Consider the following 18351-nt stretch of genomic DNA (forward strand, 5'->3'; position numbering starts at 1 on the left):
AGTGACTCCCACAGTCCAGTGACTCTTCAGTCCAAGTTTGGTGGAGGTAAGTCCTTGCCTCCCCACGCCAGACTGCATTGCTGGGAACCACGTCTTTTACAGCTACTCTGGCCTCTGTGCACTTCCGGCAGAAATCCTTTGTGCACAGCCAAGCCTGGGTCCACGGCACTCTAACCTGCATTGCACGACTTTCTAAGTTGTCCTCCGGCGGCGTGGGACTCCTTTGTGCAACTTCGGGTGAGCACCATTTCACTCCTCTTTGTAGTGCCTGTTTTGGCACTTCTGCGGGCGCAGCCTGCTTCTGAGAGGGCTCCTATTCTTGCTGGGTGCCTCCTCTGTCCCCTGATGCAATTGGCGACATCCTGGTCCCTCCTGGGCCATAGCAGCAAACAAAAACCCTAACTGCATAATTTGCAGCTAGCAAGGCTTGTTGGCGGTCTTTCAGCGGGAAAACACTTCTGCACGACTCTTCTCAACGTGGGACATCCATCCTCCAAAGGGGAAGTTTCTAGCCCTTGTCGTTCCTGCAGAACCCTCAGCTTCTACTGCCTAGTAGCAGCTTCTTTGCACCCACAGCTGGCATTTCCTGGGCATCTGTCCATCTCCGACTTGCTTGTGACTTTTGGACTTGGTCCCCTTGTTCCACAGGTACCCTCGTTTGGAAATCCATCGTTTTTGAATTGCTGGTTTGTGTCTTTCCTGCAGAATTCCCCTATCACGACTTCTATGTCCTTTGGGGAACTTTAGTGCACTTTGCACTCACTTTTCAGGGTCTTGGGGTGGGCTATTTTTCTAACCCTCACTGTTTTCTTACAGTCCCAGTGACCCTCTACAAGGTCACATAGGTTTGGGGTCCATTCGTGGTTCGCATTCCACTTTTGGAGTATATGGTTTGTGTTGCCCCTATCCCTATGTGCTCCCATTGCATCCTATTGTAACTATACATTGTTTGCACTGTTTTCTAAGACTATACTGCATATTTTTGGTATTGTGTACATATATCTTGTGTATATTTGCTATCCTCATACTGAGGGTACTCATTGAGATACTTTGGCATATTGTCATAAAAATAAAGTACCTTTATTTTTAGTATATCTGTGTATTGTGTTTTCTTATGATATTGTGCAAGTGACACTAGTGGTGCTAGACACCCTATACACTAATAAGGGATACCTGGGCCTGGTGCAATGTGTAAGTACTGCTTTGTACTCACTACAAGCCAGTCCAGCCTCCTACAGTTCTTCTACAGGATTCAGGGCTATGTGTATAGGCTGGCTGGTGCGGAGGGGCGCCCTGTTCAGATTCACACAGACATGATCATGTTCCCAGCAAAGATTTGCAGTGGCAGATCCGGAGATGCACTTATTTGTGCCTCACGTTCAATTTGCACCAGTTTATTTAGCTTGATCTTCCTCTTTAAATCTGTATCCAGCAAGCTAGTGTAAGATCTGCAGTACGTTTGCTGAATACAGTCTTCACCTGAGGGAAACAAGCCTGGCGGTCATGGAAAGCCTCATTAATGCAGGGGAGAGGGCATGGGTGGGGTTCATACGTAGAACACATTTTCCACAAAATTTCTCCACAGAATTAGGATTGTGGTAGCTTCTAGGGATTGGGGTAGCTTTCATTAATACCATGATTAGCACCCAGTCAAATGTTGAAGTCACAAAAGGCGGCTATTCATTCACTGGCAGCCTCTTCTTAAATTCAGAAAGAGAACGTGATAAATTGTGAGGAACTCCAAGACGCTGCTGCAGCATTCTAAATCTGTTGCAAAAAAAAAAAAAATCTGGCACACCAGGCATCATCCCAGTACCCCTGGTCATTCAATGTCTTGGAGATTGAGCAGACACATGGAAGATGGTCTCAGTGTGCTGATGCACAGTGATGCTAAGGGGCTGGACTGTCCTGTCTGGGGGCCTGTGATTGTGACGTGCACTTTCATGACTGAAGAACAATGGCGACTCACCTGCTCCCTCTCTAACAATATCTCATCAAGTCAACGCTTGCGTCTCCTGCATTATACATTTCTCTATAGACTACTTTATACTCCTGCTAATAATCATAAATGTATTATTGGTGTTTCCAATTGCTAGTGCAGATGCATCACCCAGGTGGGTACTGTAATCTAGCCAGGTGAAATCCTGCTATGTTCCGATATAGGGCTGAAGTGTAGGATAGAGGCTCTTCTCGGAGGTATCAACTCATGTATGTTGATGGCCCAAAGATGTAATATGAAATTCATGTGACATGCCGTACTTCTAGCTACAAAACAGGTGGCCCTTCATTGGTTGAGATGGCCAGCCCAGGCATGATGAAAGGGTTTAGAGCTCTCCTCACACTAATGAGTCAGATGAATCCTAGGCAGAGAGAATTGCCCCTTAATTGTAGATACACAGATGAGTGGATCAAGTTGCATGCCTACTTGGTTGGTTGAGAACCAGACTGTGTGCTTGTTTTATTTCTCTTTCTGACTCCATAAGATATCAATCTTCACTAGATGAGCTGTGTGTTTATAATATATTATCTGGCATGCTCAATTAAATTAGTATATGAAGCACAAATACTTAGTATGTGGTGTTAGCCATTATATTTAATCTCTGAGTCATAAAGTGTATGCGATGAATTGTAGTTGGAGTCGATTGCTCGCAACTGACATTAAAACAAATTTAAAATTAAATGTAATATGCAATTCCACATGCAGATGGTCATTGTGGATGTATCTTTGTCCACAGATTGTATTTAATCTGCTTAGAGATGGTTACTGGGTCTTTAGCCAAGCCCACATACATTAATTTAGATATGTTGCCCTCTTGATTGATAGTTATTTCAATTTTAGTTCATCCCTTGAATGAGATGTGAAGTTCACTCACACCGCATATGTGGCTAATAGAGCTTTCCTTTGCCTCGCCTACAGATTTTCCACAATATTCTTGCCTGCAAATGATTAGTAGAGCTTCAGTCCTACTTGCTGATCGCCCTTAGAGTTTTACCTCTGGTTGCAGATAGTTATTGCAAATGATCAGATTAGCTTCTATTCTGCCTGCCGTTAGTTAGAAAAGCTTCTGTCCTCCCTGCAGTTGCTTAGTAGAGCATTCTGCCTCTGGCTGGGTAGCAGAGCATCTGTCCAGCTTGTGATCAGTTAGTAGAACTTCCAGCCAACCTTTGGTTGAATAGTAGAGCTTCTATCCTGCCTCCAGATGGTTAGTGGAGCTTCAGTCCTGCCTGAGGATGGCTATGAAAGCTCAAATCCTGTCTCTGATTGGTTAAAAGAGCTTCTGTCCTGCCTGTGGTCAGTTAGTAGGGCTTCTATCTGGTCTCTGGTTGGTTATCAGAGCTTCCATCCTGCCTACACTTGGTTAGTAAAGCTTTAATCCTGCCTCTGATTTGCTAGTGGAACTTCAGTCCTGCCTGCTGATTAGTCCTGGCTATAAATGATCACTAGATTTTCTAGAGCTTTTGGCCTAAGAATGGTCATTGCAAATCTGTCCCTGTCCACATATGGCTATGTAAGATTAATTCCTGCTCATATGACTACTGAGGTTTTGGTGCTGACCAGAGAGGGTTATCAGAAGTTTAGCCACGCCTGAGGAACATGTGGTGCCTAGGGCAGATTCCTTTTAGAAATGTGCTAATAAACACATTTACTCACTCACTGATCGAGAAAGACTTTGATAGGTTAGAGGAATTTTCTAATCTAAGATTTCAAAGGGTACCTTTAGCTGTGGTCTACCCTCTCATTAGTCAGTTCCTCTCCTGCAATTAATATTACGTACATTTGTGCATGTGAAACACTCCATGACTGGCTTACTGAAGCCAAAGTAATGATCACATACCTCCTAGGGCTTCCAAGATCTGCTCCATAGTTGGATCCGGATGGTTCCGTAGCAGGGTGTACATAGACATCACCATGCCAGGGGTGCAGAAGCCACACTGAGACCCGTGCGATTTTGCAATCCTTTCCTGTAGGACACCAAGAGTAAGCCATTTCAGAAAAGACACAGCATTAGCAATTTTTCAAAAATAATTCCTCCACTGCCCTGTAGATGACTTTGTAGGATGTCTGGGTGGAATGAAAGTAAGGAAGTGGTTAGTGGAATACAAAGCGTCGGACCTGGTGGCCCCTTGTACTATATTGTGAGTGAGATCAGACCTTGCATTACAGGAAAGCCATTAGTTCTACGTCCTCCGTCCTGTCCAGATACAAGTCATCCAGGGGATAACCTGTATGTGGTCTTGCAGCCAGTCCTTGGCACATGACTAAACATGTGTTATTAGAGATAGGAAATAGAGGACAGAGACAGGCTAGCCTTTTTGTAAGTCACAGTTTCTAGAAAGTAATGTGCTTTTGAAAGGCACTGTGGTATAGACCTAAGATGACTTTAACATGCCACATTTTAAAGGCGGTATTAACTGTTGTTAAAACCAGTGCCTAATTATTCTTCATAGCTTCATAGTTCTTTCAGGAAGCTGCCATGTGAAGCACCTGGGCCACTAAAATTAAAGTGGCAAGTTAGTGGTATATGTGTGGTTTGGATGTCCTGGATTAGCTACCCAGTATATGTAGTCTGGGTTCGTGGACCCTACCTTTTTTGTCATCCACCGCCCCCGCCCCGCCCCGCCCAAACAATGTGCGCAGAAACATGTTTTCTTCACACTGGCGATGCTGAAATCATGGTTTCAGTTCAAAATGAAAAGTGTGTTTTTTGCATAAATGCCTCCATTACGCCATTGCAGCAGGGGATGTATTCCGCTGCCCTGAAGCAGGACACACTGCCATATTTAGGGATCTTTGCAAAGTTCTCTAAATATGGCAAAGATCTCTAAATATGGCAAAGATCTCTAAACAGATCTCTAAATATGGCATTGTGTACTGCATCTGGGGAGCGGAATACATCCCCTGCTGCACTGGCAAAATGGAGTAGTGCCTGTTAATCTTTAAATAAGGCTCAAGGATACCTCTTGCAAGCTGAACTACACATCTTTCTGTAACGTTAATAAAGTATTACAGTTATTGTTGGAATGGCTAAAGTATGCTAAAGTCGACTATTCTCTATTCTGTTACTCCAGCAGGAAAGAAATGGTTTCTTTCCTGTTAGTGTAATTTTATATTTATTAAGAAAAAGAAACATTTTGTTGTCAGCAATTTTTTACCCATTTTAGGGATCACATTTTCCGTAGTCAGAGGTTTTAAAGAATACGAATACAAATTTTTAGGGCTCAGGTCTACAGGCATATATCAATTGTTACTTGTTATGTTGAGTCTGCCCTCCCATATTGTGGGCATGGGGGGAATGCAAAAGGTTGGTGTGGATATTATAGGTTTTGAGGAAGACTCATCAGGAGATGCAATAGTATCATACTTAATGTTTTACTGTAGGCAGAAGTTTGCAGGATATTTGAAAGCCTGCAGTTTGTTCAGCAATATCAATTTCTTTCACCACTAACGTTATGGCTTTTGAAGATGTCTCTTTAAAGGTGATCTATAAACTTGTCACATACTAATAATACAAACATCCTATCTTGCCACAAACTGAAAATGTTACTTGCACTGTGACTGGAACATCAGTGTTTTTAAAAGACACGTGAGCATATATTATCCTTCCCAGACTTTTTTGCTTCCCCAATACTTGACAGCACTATTCTATTACTGACTCAATGGCCTATCGGATTAATGATTAATGTCTTCTTTTAACAATAACTGCTAACCTAAAATACCCCTAACATCCTGCTCTCTCATACCAACATTTTCCCCTCTCTACCCCCACTAACCTTCCTTAATCTTTCTACTGATGCTGTGTTTTTCTTGTGATATTTAAATGTTCTCATGGATTGCAACTTTCATGATAATGCATTGTCAGTGTTGGTGCCCCTCGATGGTTCAACTATCTGTAGTAGCCTCAGTCATTTTGGACAACTAAGCTCTCTGAAATGTTTAACTAAATACGTAACTAGTGGACTCTTGTTTTTTGTAATTGTTGTCTCTTTCGTTTCTGTTTTATGTACTCAATTTTCATTGCCTAGTAGAGACCACATCCTCACAAACCAGGCTTCAAGGGTTAGGACCGTTGACTTTCCCCTATAGTCCTGATATAAATTTGCAGTATATTGAAATATTATAATGGGTAGATCCCTTCTGATGGCCTGCTTGGTAGAATTATCTCGAGGCATCTGTCAATCTGACTCCCTGTGACCTCTTCATTTTCCCCAAAATATTCCTTTCAAAATCGTCTAGTTTGGGTCACGACTACAATATATGCACAAAATAGATGCTGGTACATCCGCCCCTGCATTTATGTGGTTTGGCTGGGTCTATCTAGAGTAGTGTTGCAGGTGTTAGGTTTCATCAATCTACGATTTTATATAAGGCTTCACCCTACTTTGCATGTCTGGCATCGTTCATGTTTCTGATACAAATGTTCCTCCATGGATTCTCATGCAGTTTAACACCTACTTCCCAATCCCAGGTTGTCTGGTAGGTGGCTTTGTGCTCTCTGTGGGACCTCCACAGGCTTTTGTGTAAGCATGTATCATCTCTTCCTGATTTCTTAAGCCTTTCTCTATTGTCATGGGATCTGTCCATTTTAAAGTTCAAAGGCCTTAAGATTGTAAAGGTGTATATAATTATAGAAGAATGTTTTATGTTTATTTTTAAATGAATTTTTTTCAGTTCGGCAGAGCTAGCAAAGAGGTGTTCTAGTATGTTAATGATGTCTCAACTCTTGGATGAAGATTTGTTTTCATATGGAAGCTGTAAGTAATTTATGCAGATAATAAATTCTATTTCTAGGTCCAATATTAGAAAAGGCAAAAAGCAAGTCAGCATTCAAGAGCTTAACACACTCTCAGGCTGGTGATGCTCTGAAAGACCCAGTTACCCTTGTTCCTTCGCTCCCGGACCATTCTGAGTGCTGACAGGAGGTTTCTACTGCAAAGGAAGCTCTGAGCGCTAGATTAGTGCTTTCTGGTCTTACCTGAACTGGATGGAGTCTGGTCTTGGTGCTTCCGATCCCTTCCACTGTGGTAATGGCCATGCCATCGAGGGAACATATTGGGATCAGGCAAGCCACAGCTGAAAAGTGCCTTTGAAATGAGAAAGAGAATTCAAAAGGGGATTCAGTGACAACAAGGGGTTGCCAGCAAGACAGCAGGTAGAACAAGTTTTGCATCCTGCGCTGTCATATCTTGCGTTCCTGTGTTGCTGCACATTCTGTTGCCTTGCAGGCAGGGAAGTAGCTTCAGGGGGCTGTTACACCTCTAATAAATGTATTTTCTGATGAACAGGTGTGCACATGTGCTTTCAGTCAGATATGTCGGATTTCACCTGGGATTTTTGCATGCACACACTGTCAAAGACACACACACTCTCTCATCTCTGTTTTGAAAGCCCTAAAAATGTTAATTAGTTTACAAAATATTGAGTTTCTCTCACTTACTACTCCTACCAATCCACATACTTCTCCCTTTCCACTGCTTCATAAGCCCCTCTCATGTGCCCTGCTTGTCATATAATATGTTTAAACATTATATGCCAGTGTGATTGTCAGGAAATCTGAAGGTTACTCCCCCCAATCTTACTGAGCAAGCTACACTCCTGCTTGTAAGGAGGCAGACGTGCTGCATCCTTCTGTGTCCCTTGATACTGCCTCACTCCTAAGTCTTGTCCGTATCCCTGGGTATTCCTGACTGTGATGTCACAGAGTGCTGGTCTAGGCTCTCTTGCACAATGGTGGCTAAGACAGAGACCGTGGGCTGAGCTACAGACATCACAGCTCCTGGTGGGGCCTTTAATCACGTGTGTTGGGATTTCTGAACTGCAAATAAATTCAAATTTATTGAAACCGGGGTGTGGCTCTTCTTTGTCAAGTATGCTGTCAACTAAAAGTATAATTGTTTGGTTTCCTAATTAAAAACTGAATATTCTTAGAAAAAGAGGGCCAATGAAGCGACTCAAAAAATTAAAATTAAACATGACACAGCAAGATGCAATTCTACTACCTTCCTGCAGCAGAACACAAAACATTGAAGCAATACATAATAGTGATAAACACAAAGAAAAGTCAGTAACCAAGATAACACAAAATACTTTTAAGTACTACAGGGCAGACACAAGCAATACAAAGCATAACACACGAGACCTGCATATATAAGCGACTAAAAGCAACCATACGTCATACGGACCACAGCTATCACAGCAATTCCCACCTATAGAACACATTGTTATGTTGTCTAATGACCCTGAAATTGGCCTAGGAACAGACTATATGCAGCCGCAACAAAACAGATTCCCACCCAGAACAACTAGTACACAAAGTTAGAATGCGAACACCATAGAAGAAGAGCCTATAGTCTCTCTTGTTGTCTCACCCTCTGTTTGTCTGTCTCAGGCACAAAGCAGATACCTACAGCTCAGCGCACAGGCCACTCTCCCCTGCAGCTGATCCACATATCTTTCTTACCTTCAGCAACACCACAAAAGTAACCAGAGGCTCAAGAAGTATCTTGCAGTCTTTCTATGGTTCCTCCTTCACTGCATCCAATGCCACAAGAGTAAGCATAGGCTCGGATTTTACCTACCCTTCACTCCTCTACAAACCTACCTACCCACAGTCACACTCCAACAATCTTTAAAGTCTCACAGTCTACTCAGGTGCTGCCACACCACACCTGTATGTAAAGCTAAGGGTCTTGCTCCTCTGCAGTCAGCCTACAAGCCTGTCTCCAGCCACACATCAAGAACAACCAGGCTTAGACCCACACAGACAATGTGCCATGAACATACACAAACCAAGGTACAATGAACAAATCTGACTAATGCAGACATTAGATTATTGTTAGACCCTCCAGCCTTGAGTGGTCTTCCCCCCCAAACATTTTGCCTAACTTCCACACTTTTCTGACCTCATTTTTGATGGGTAAAGTCCACTTTACCACAGCTAACTTGTCCTAAAGTGCTTGTGCTCTTCCCTTAAAATATGATAACACAGGCCCATACCCAATTGGCATATTTAATGGACTTATAAGTCCCAAGTAAAGTGATACTAGTTGTGCTTAGGACCTGTAAATTAAATGCTTCTAGTGGGCCTGCAGCACTGATTGTGCCACCCACTTAGGTAGCCCTCTAACCATGTCCCAGGCCTGCCATTGCAGAACATGTGTGCGCAGTTTTACACTGTCATGTCAACCGTGCAAAATAACCTTTTAGCCAGGTCTAAACCTTCCCTGTTTATACATATAAGTCACCCTAAGTAAGGCACTGGACAACCCAAAGGACAGGGTCCAATGAATCTAAAAGGCAAGGCATGTACTTCTAAGTTTTACATGTCCTGGTAGTAAAAAGCAGCCGCAAAGTTGTTTTTCACTACTGCAAGGTCTATCTCTCCCATAGGATACCATGGGGATTAAATTATTACATTTTATAAGTGTAATTAATCTGGAATAAATACATTTATGAGTTTGTCGTCTCAGGAATCGAATTTTAAATCACAATTTATGATGAAGTTGGATTTAAAATTGCAATTCTGAAAATGCCACTTTTAGAAAGTTGTAATTTTCTTATTTTAGCCATTTTGTGCCTGCTGCCTGTCTCTATCACTTGTCTGGAAGGGTGACAGCTGGGCCTTGTGTATTCCCCCTTGGCAGCCAAACACATTGAGAGCCTAGGTGTGAATGGATGGGCCATTCTGGGAGATGGGAGTGAGCAGCTGGGCCGAGTCTCATACCTAAAGAGGCTGTGTCCTATACCCACACAAAGGGCTGCATGCCCCCCTGCAGTGACCCTGGAGCCAGGGCAAGAAGAGAAGGACCTGTGTCTTTGATGTCTCCCCCAGTTCAAAGGTCCAACTGGGTATAAGTATTGGACGCTTGACACTACCACTTTAGTATACTGCTGGACCTGTGAATACTCTGCCAGGAATAAGTACTGCTGTGCTGCTGAAGGACTGCAACGCTGCTAGACTGCTCTTTTGCTGGTCTCCTGCCTTGTTGTGTTGCCCTGCTGCCTGCTATTCCCCTGTATGGGTGAGAAGGACTGGACCTGCATCAATTGAACCCAGAGTTAGTCCAAGGGCTAGATTGCTGGCCTCCTGATCTGAAATCTCAGGAAAATAAAAGACTTCCAACCACACTGCTTCTGTACCTGAACTCTGCCATCTGTAAGTCTGCCCATCTTTGAGCAGAACCGATGCATCTCCGCTGCTGCATGGATGGGACTCAAACATCACCTTTGGAACCTCCACTGTACTACAGTTTCTCCCGGCACACAGCCCTCGCATCCCCGTCAACAACAACCTTGAAGATAATGCTGAAAGTGTGCATCGTAGCTTCACCATTCATCAGAACTAATTCATTGCCACAAATGCACAACATCCTGGATGCCAGTCTTCTCATCACAAGCCCGTCGACAGGATCCTCAACATCGGCACATCAAGATCTTAAACTGCAGCTTTGCCGCATCTCAGAACCGGTGAATGGCCTCTGCTGTATGATGCATCTTCTGTCTAACCCCACAGAACACTCCACAACCTCGGATTAGGATACTTTTGTTCAGCAGGCCAGAGATTTTTGAGCACTTACCTGTTTTTGTACCAGATGATGATGATTATGAGCTTGGCGAATATAAAGATGAAGAAACCATTAAAAGATTAGAAAAACATTTTTCTAAACTGCCAAATTTGGTTGCCAGGAGGCACACATTTATTTTAAGTGAACAATCTGCCACTGAGACTGTCGACATGTATGTGGCTTCTTTGAGAGTTCCGGTATCTAAGGCCCATATTTATACTTTTTTACGCAAATCAGCGGTAGCACAGATTTGCGTCAAAAAGTTTAACGCCGGCTAACACCATTCCAACGCGCCAGCCGGGCGCCTTATTTATGAAATGACGGTAGCCGGTGCTGCGGCCTGGTTAGCGTCAAAAGAAATGGTGGTAACCGGGCAGTGGAGGCGAAGGGAAGGCTGGGGGTTGTGCGCCAAAGAATGGTGCAAGTCAGGTTAAAGTCAAAATTATTGGCTCTAACCTGACTAGCGCCATTTTTTGACGCACTACCCCCATGGAAATGACTCCTGTCTTAGCAAAGACAGGAGTCATGCCCCCCTGCCCAATGTCCATGCCCAGGGGACTTTTGTCCCCTGGGCATAGTGGCATGTAGGGGGGCCCAAGTTAGGCCCCCGTATGCCACTTAAAAAAAAAAAAAAACTTGCCTGCACTTACCTGCACTCACCATGGATGGGTCCCCCCATCCATGGTGTGCTCCAGGGGTGGGCGAGGGTGGCAGGGGGTGTCCCTGGGTGCAGGGAAGGGCACCTGTGGACTGCTTCCATGGTCTCCCACCATGGAAATTAGCCCACAGGTCCCCTACCGCCTGCCCTGACCCAGGCGTTAAAAAACGCACAAATCCGGCTTGGCGCCATGTTTTAAGGCCTGCCTCCTCCTGTGCGTCATTTTGACACCGGAGGATAAATAAGGCGCACATGCCTTAGAGTCATTTTTTGCACGGGAACGCCTACCTTGCATGTCATTAGCGCAAGGTAGGTTTTCACGAACAAAAAATGGTGCACACTCCATAACTTTAGCGCTAGAAGGGTCTAGCAGCAAAGTATAAATATGGAGTTAAGTTTGCGCTGAATTTGCGCTAAAATAAATGCCGCAAATCCAGCGCAGAGTATAAATATGGGCCTAAATGTCAATTAATTTGCTCACTGACCAACTCATCAGAGATTCAAGAGAGTCTGTCAAGCTACTGAATAAGGAAGGAAGCGGAGAGCACAGATTGTGTTGTAAAAAATAAGTTTCCACCTGCACAAAAAAAAGAAGAACATTATTGGCTCTTGTTTTCGTTGTGCATCGAAGTTCCACATTGCTTCTTTTAAGCAGTGTCTTGCTTTAGGTAAATAGTGTGCTAAACATGGCACAACCAGTCATTTTGACACAGTTTGCTGTACGGGCCATAAGTCTGCTTTGCTAATGTTACTGAAACTGAGACTGGTACCAAAGATGATTTGACCAGCAATATGGATGATCTGATGCTGTTTGTGAGGGTACATGAGGATGATTTTCCTAAATCTAAAGATCCATTTGAGAACTTTTTTAATAGATGGTGTATGTGTGCTTTTGTTGTCTGATTCAGGATCGGAAATCACCATCATTTCAAGAATGACATTTGAACTAAAGAATTTACAAAGAAACTTGATTGCTTCTGACATTTGTCCTCAAGGATATGATTGTACAAGAATTGATCTTGAAGGTTATTTTGATTCTTTAGTTAAGTTCAAGGGGAGAGACGATGTGGGAAAAGTTTATCTTTCTCGTTCAGGTCCTGTTTGTCATTGTTTGTCATCATCAGGTGTGTCTAACTCTGTTCAGCAAGTCTTGAGGTTTGATGACGTAAACATTGTGATAAGACATTCTGATTTGCAGAATGTTTTGGAAAAGAATTCTGAATTTTTGGGAGAAAAACTTGGAAAACATCAGAGTTTTCAGCACACCATATGAGTGAAAGAAGCATATCTATAAAATATAGGTTGAGGGGTTACCTGTTGTCTGTCAAAGTAAGTTTGGAGAAACTTATTCAACAGCTGTGTTCTGATGGTGTGATTGCAAGCACAAAATCATAATTGTGGTTGTCATTAATTGTGGTTGCACGGAGAAAGAATTATGAATCAAGAATGTGCATTGAACTCAGGAGTCTTAAAGAGCAACATGATCATCCTTTGTCAAAAATTGATGAAACGATTATCACTCTAGCTGATGATAATTTTTTCTCAAAGCTGGTTATGTGATCTACGTATCACCAAGTGGTTTAAGCAAAGGACCCAAGGCATGTCACTGCTTCTGTCACTCCTTGTGGAGTATTTCAATATTGTAGGATGCTGCTTGAGCTCACTTTAGCTGCTGCCGAGTTTCAGCGGGTCATTGGTAATGTGTTAATAATAATGGGCATTCTAAGATGACATACTCATTTTTGGAAAATGTTGTGAGGAACACAGACAGGGGTTTGATGAGGTTCTTACTGCCCTATGACTCAATTTTTTGTGAAGAAAAATGAAGGCGTGTTTGAAGTACAAGAGGTGGAATATTTAAGACATGTGGAGCCATGTAACGGTCCATGTCCCAGATTATTGAAGGCAATCGAGGAAGTACTTGACCCAAAAGATCGTGAACAGCTTCAAGTTTTTCTAGGGGAGTGTGAATAATATGTAAAGTATATTGAAAATTTTGCTGAACATCTTCATTTGTTGCTCAAAAAGAAAGTGCTGTTTATATGGATGGAGGCACATAATTCAGCTCTCAATACGCTGGAAATAGAATTGGTCACTGCCCCATTTTTTAGCCCTTTTTCTCCTGGTAAACCTTTATGCAATACTGTTGTAGTGGTGTAAGGTTGTGAGCAGTGGCTTCACAATGCAAAGGAGACTCAGAACGGATTGCGGCATTTGCTTCATGAACACTGAAGACAAAAGAACGTTCTATGGCTTATGTTTGGGGCAATATGTTTATGCTACGCATGGATCATTAACCTTTGGTGCCCATAATGAGTGATGTCAATGTGCTCTCAACTAAAGCCACCGCCAGATTGATCAGGTTGAGTGTGAAACTTTTAGAACATCATTTTGATGTTGAGTATATTTCCAGTGGGAAGAACAAGAAAGCTGACTGACTTTCTTGTCTTACACAACAAGATGTTTTCGAAGAGGCAAGTGATGAAGATCAACAAGATGTTGATTGTTTAGTGGCTGGTGTGTTTTGGAATACATGCAATGAGAAAAGTGTGAGCGAAGAGTGTTGGAGGAAAGCTCTTGATGAGGATATGGTGTTGAGAATGGTTATGGAGCATTCAATTAAAGTGGGGCCTAGGGAAGGCAACTTTACAGTGGGTTGGCAAACAACATAGCAAGGTTCAAGCTGAATAAGTGAGAAAGATGGACTACTTTTTCAAAGCGACAAACTCATTCCATCATATAGGCTGAGAATTATGTTGCTTAGTATCTTTCATCATGGTCATCTAGGAATGACTCTAAACGTAAAAAGGTTGAGGGAAATCTATTGGTGGATAGAATGGACAGGGATGTTGAAAAATATAATAAGAAATGTATCACATGCACAGAATGACAAGGGTCTTAAATACATTATGCCCTCTGTGAGAAAGGTAGAGATCCCCAAAAGAGTTTGGAAGACTGTATGCTGATGTTCTTGATCCATTCTATTGTCTTCCTGTAATTCAATGTTTTATTATAGCTACAATAGATGGTTTGTCTAAGTGCTTGAAAGTCAAGTTTGTATGTAATCCCAGCACCAAAATGTTATTCGATTTTATCTGATGTTTTTGCCAGAGAGGGATTTCCGTCAGAACTTGTATCTGATAATGGTGTAGCTCATGTCTATATAAACTAAGTTATTTCTAACTAATACAGGGATCAAACACAAGAAGTGTAGTTTGTATTACCCACAAACAAATGGTCACGAGGAAAGAGCCAACACAGTGATTACTGAATATGTCAGAGGAGCATTGTTGGAGGTGTGGATGTAAATGATTCAAGTTATCAGAATCAAGAGTGATAAAAGGTGAGCACAAGTTTGGTCCACCTTGTTTGGTTGAAAAAGTCAACGGTGATTCTTTTGCTATCAAGTTGAACCATGGGCAATGGTAGAATTGTGCAAGTATGGTCAAGGTAGATCACCTTACCTGCTCCGGGGAGGTCGTCCATCAGGGAACGGAAAGGGGCGCTGCTACCACCAGCACTGCCCCGCCAGCTGAACACCGCCAGGCCGTATCACATGTCATGATATGGCTGGCAGCGTTCAACTGGTGTGGCGGTGCTGGTGGTAGCAGTGCCAGCTTACCACCGTCCGCCATTCTGATCACTGACGGATTTCTGCCCTTCTTGTGGCGGAAGTCCGGCAGTGCCCATAGTCTGGCGGACGGATGGTAGAAGCGGTGGCAGTCTTTTGGCAGCCATCACAGTGGCAGTAGGCGGCTTTTAGGCTTTTACTGCCAATGTCTAAATGACCACCATAGTGTTGTCAATTATTCCAATGATTGTTATGGTTACAATTGAAAGAAAAAACATTCACCCTGCCACGCATAATGATTTTATATTATTGAATGGGCTACTTTAATAATTGAAAGTGATTTTAGCTTCTCCTTTTTATTTGTTTTATATGGTTAATATCACCTTTATTTATGCATAAATTTGTTTCGTAATTCAAAGTATTTTTTTGTTTGTTGTTGTTTATTCTTATTTTCTATTAGCAATTTTTTCTTTGCTATGTATGTATTAGCGTTCCTTATTGTTCCCCTTGTGAATTATTAATTATTGTATTGAAAGGGGAGATGTGTTGTATGCTCATTGTAGTGTCCCTCTGGACACAGACTTGTAATCTTGCACATAGTTTGTTTCTAGCCACTCCATGAGGGCTGACCTTTACACCCACCCCACACCCATCTAACACAGGCATCACTGCCAATAAAAGAGCCCGTGTGCACATGCTAGGACCCAATTTATTGTACTATATACCCATGTCTGTGTGGTCATTTATTCTGCATGAGGACCTAGGGCCAGCAATACAACATTGGTTATGAGGGGTCTGACCCCATCTGACACAGAGCAGGGAACCCAGCCTTTCCTCATGGGGGAGGAGTGGCACCAGATAGAGTAATTCTAAGGGCAGATGTAGGAAGTTGGCTCTGTATATATTATCTCAAAGTGAGAGATAGTGTGCACAGAGTGCAAGGGTTCCCCTCAGAGGTAAGATAGTGGCAAAATTAGATAATTCTAATGCTCTATTTTGCGGTAGTGTGGTCGAGTAGTAGGCTTAAGCATTTGTTGTACACTCACAGGCAATAAATGAGGAACACACACTCAAAGACTGAACTCCAAAATATATTTTCTTAATTTATTTTTAGAACCACAAGTTCAAGATTTGAAGTAAAGACATAAAATGCAAGGTACTCCACACAGGTAAGTTAGGAACTTAGAGCAATAACATATAAAGTTTTTGTTAAAATGGCAATAAGCTATTTTAAAAGTAGACACAGTGGAAAAATCAACAGTTTCTGGGGGAGGTAAGTATTGGTTAGATTGTGAGGTAAGTAAGGCACTTACAAGTCTCAGTTCCTGGGCATAGGCAGCCCACCGTTGGGGGTTCAAAGCAACCCCAAAGTTACCACACCAGCAGCTCAGGTGGAGAGGTCAAAGACGTGCCCAAAACACATAGGTGCCCATGGAGTACAGGGATGCTCCGGTTCCAGTCTGCCAGCAGGTAAGTACCCGCGTCCTCGGGGGGCAGACCAGGGGGGGTTTGTAGAGCACTGGGGGGGACACAAGTAGGCACACAACACACACCCTCAGCGGCACAGGGGCGGCCGGGTGCAGTGTGCAAAGCAGGCGTCAGGTTTTGTATTGGTTTCAATGGAGGGACCTGGGGGTCACTCTAGCGGTTGAGGCAGGGCACAGGGGCGCTTCACGGGCCAGCCACCACCTGGGCTAGGCAGAGGGTTGCCTGGGGGTCACTCCTGCACTGAGGTTTGGTTCCTTCTGGTCCTGAGGGCTGCGAGTGCAGTGCTTGGTTCAGGAGTCGGGTCTCTTGTTACAGGCAGCCGCGGTCAGGGGGAGCCTCTGGATTCTCTCTGCAGACGTAGCTGTGGGGGTCCAGGTGGGTCGTCTCGGGCTACTCACGTGGTTGCTGTCACTGGGGAGTCCTCCCTGTGGTGTTAGTTCTCTGGATCTCAAGCCGGGGGCATCAGGTGCAGAGGGTGAAGTCTCACGCTTCCGGTGGGAAGAGTGAAGTCCTTTGAAGTTGCAAGAAAGTTGCAAAGTTGTTGTTGAGCGGAGCCGCTGCTCATGGGAGTTTCTTAGTCATTTGGTTCAGGGCAGTCCTCTGAGGCTTCAGAGGTCGCTGGTCCCTGTCGGATGCGTCGTTGGGTGCAGGTTTTCGAGCCAGGATACATGCCGGTAGGGCTGGGGCCAAAGCAGTTGTCGTTTTCCATCTTCTCTGCAGGGCTTGTAGGTCAGCAGTCCTTCTTCTTTGTTAAGGTTGCAGGAATCTGATTTCCTGGGTTCTGGGTCGCCCCTAAATACTAAATTTAGGGGTGTGTTTAGGTCAGGAGGGCAGTAGCCAATGGCTACTGTCCTGGAGGGTGGCTACACACTCTTTGTGCCTCCTCCCTGAGGGGAGGGGGGCACATCCCTAATCCTATTGGGGGAATCCTCCAATCTCAAGATGGTGGATTATTAAAGGCAGGGGTCACATTAGCTCAGGACACCTTAGGGGCTGTCCTGACTGGTGGGTGACTCCTCCTTGTTTTTTCTCATTATCTCCTCCAGCCTTGCTGCCAAAAGTGGAGGCAGTGGCCAGAGGGGAAGGCATCTCCACTAGCTGGGATGCCCTGGGGTGCTGTAACAACAGGCATGACCCTTTGAGGCTCACTGCCAGGTGTTACAGTTCCTGCAGGGGGAGGTGAGATGCACCTCCACCCAGTGCAGGATTTGTTTCTGTCCTCAAAGAGCACAAAGGCTCTCACCCCAGGGGGCCAGAAACTCTTCTCACTGGCAGGCTGGCACTGACCAGTCAGTCCTGCACTGAAGGATTGGATAAATTATAGAGGGCATCTTCTAAGATGCCCTCTGTGTGCATTTTGTAATAAATCCAACACTGGCATCAGTGTGGGTTTATTATTCTGAGAAGTTTGATACCAAACTTCCCAGTATCCAGTGTAGCCATTATGGAGCTGTGAAGTTCGTTTTCACAAACTCCCAGACCATATACTTAATATGGCCACACTGTACTTACAATGTCTAAGAATAGACTTAGACGCTGTAGGGGCATATTGCTCATGCAGCTATGCCCTCACCTGTGGTATAGTGCATCCTGCCTTAGGGCTGTAAGGCCTGCTAGAGGGGTGACTTACCTATTCCACGGGCAGTATTTTGTGGGCATGGCATCCTGAGGGGGTTGCCATGTCGACTTCACCTTTTTCTCCCCACCAACACACAAAATCTGCAATGGCAGTGTGCATGTGTTAGGTGAGGGGTCCCTTAGGGTGGCACAACATATGCTGCAGCCCTTAGGGACCTTCCCTGGTCACAGGGCCCTTGGTACCACCGGTACCTTTTACAAGGGACCTATCTTTGTGCCAGGGGTGTGCCAATTGTGGAAACAATGGTACATTGTTTGTGAAAGAACACTGGTGCAGAGTCCCAGCACACTTCTCAGTCAAGTCAGCATCAATATCAGGCAAACAGTGGGGGGTATCAGCAACAGGGAGCCATTTTCCCACAGCAGAGAAAAGGAGAAAGCATCACCGACATCGGACGCCCCCTGGCACTTCGAGGTATGATGGGGCCCACAA

The 18351-nt window shown here is 44.0% G+C and overlaps 1 protein-coding gene across 3 annotated transcripts in view; it reads right to left on the reverse strand.

Moving 5' to 3' along the window:
- LOC138285750 (aldehyde oxidase 1-like) overlaps nucleotides 1-18351 on the reverse strand; it is a 388242-nt gene that overhangs the window by 312294 nt on the left and 57597 nt on the right. For all 3 annotated transcript variants that reach the window (XM_069226090.1, XM_069226089.1, XM_069226088.1), the window contains exons 4-5: nucleotides 6975-7083; nucleotides 3837-3963 (exon numbers count right to left, since the gene is read on the reverse strand). In XM_069226090.1, coding sequence (XP_069082191.1) covers nucleotides 3837-3963; nucleotides 6975-7083 — 236 coding nt within the window. The remainder of the gene's footprint in view (nucleotides 1-3836; nucleotides 3964-6974; nucleotides 7084-18351) is intronic.

This window comes from Pleurodeles waltl, chromosome 3_1, assembly GCF_031143425.1.
Source record: "Pleurodeles waltl isolate 20211129_DDA chromosome 3_1, aPleWal1.hap1.20221129, whole genome shotgun sequence".
NCBI lineage: Eukaryota > Metazoa > Chordata > Amphibia > Caudata > Salamandridae > Pleurodeles > Pleurodeles waltl.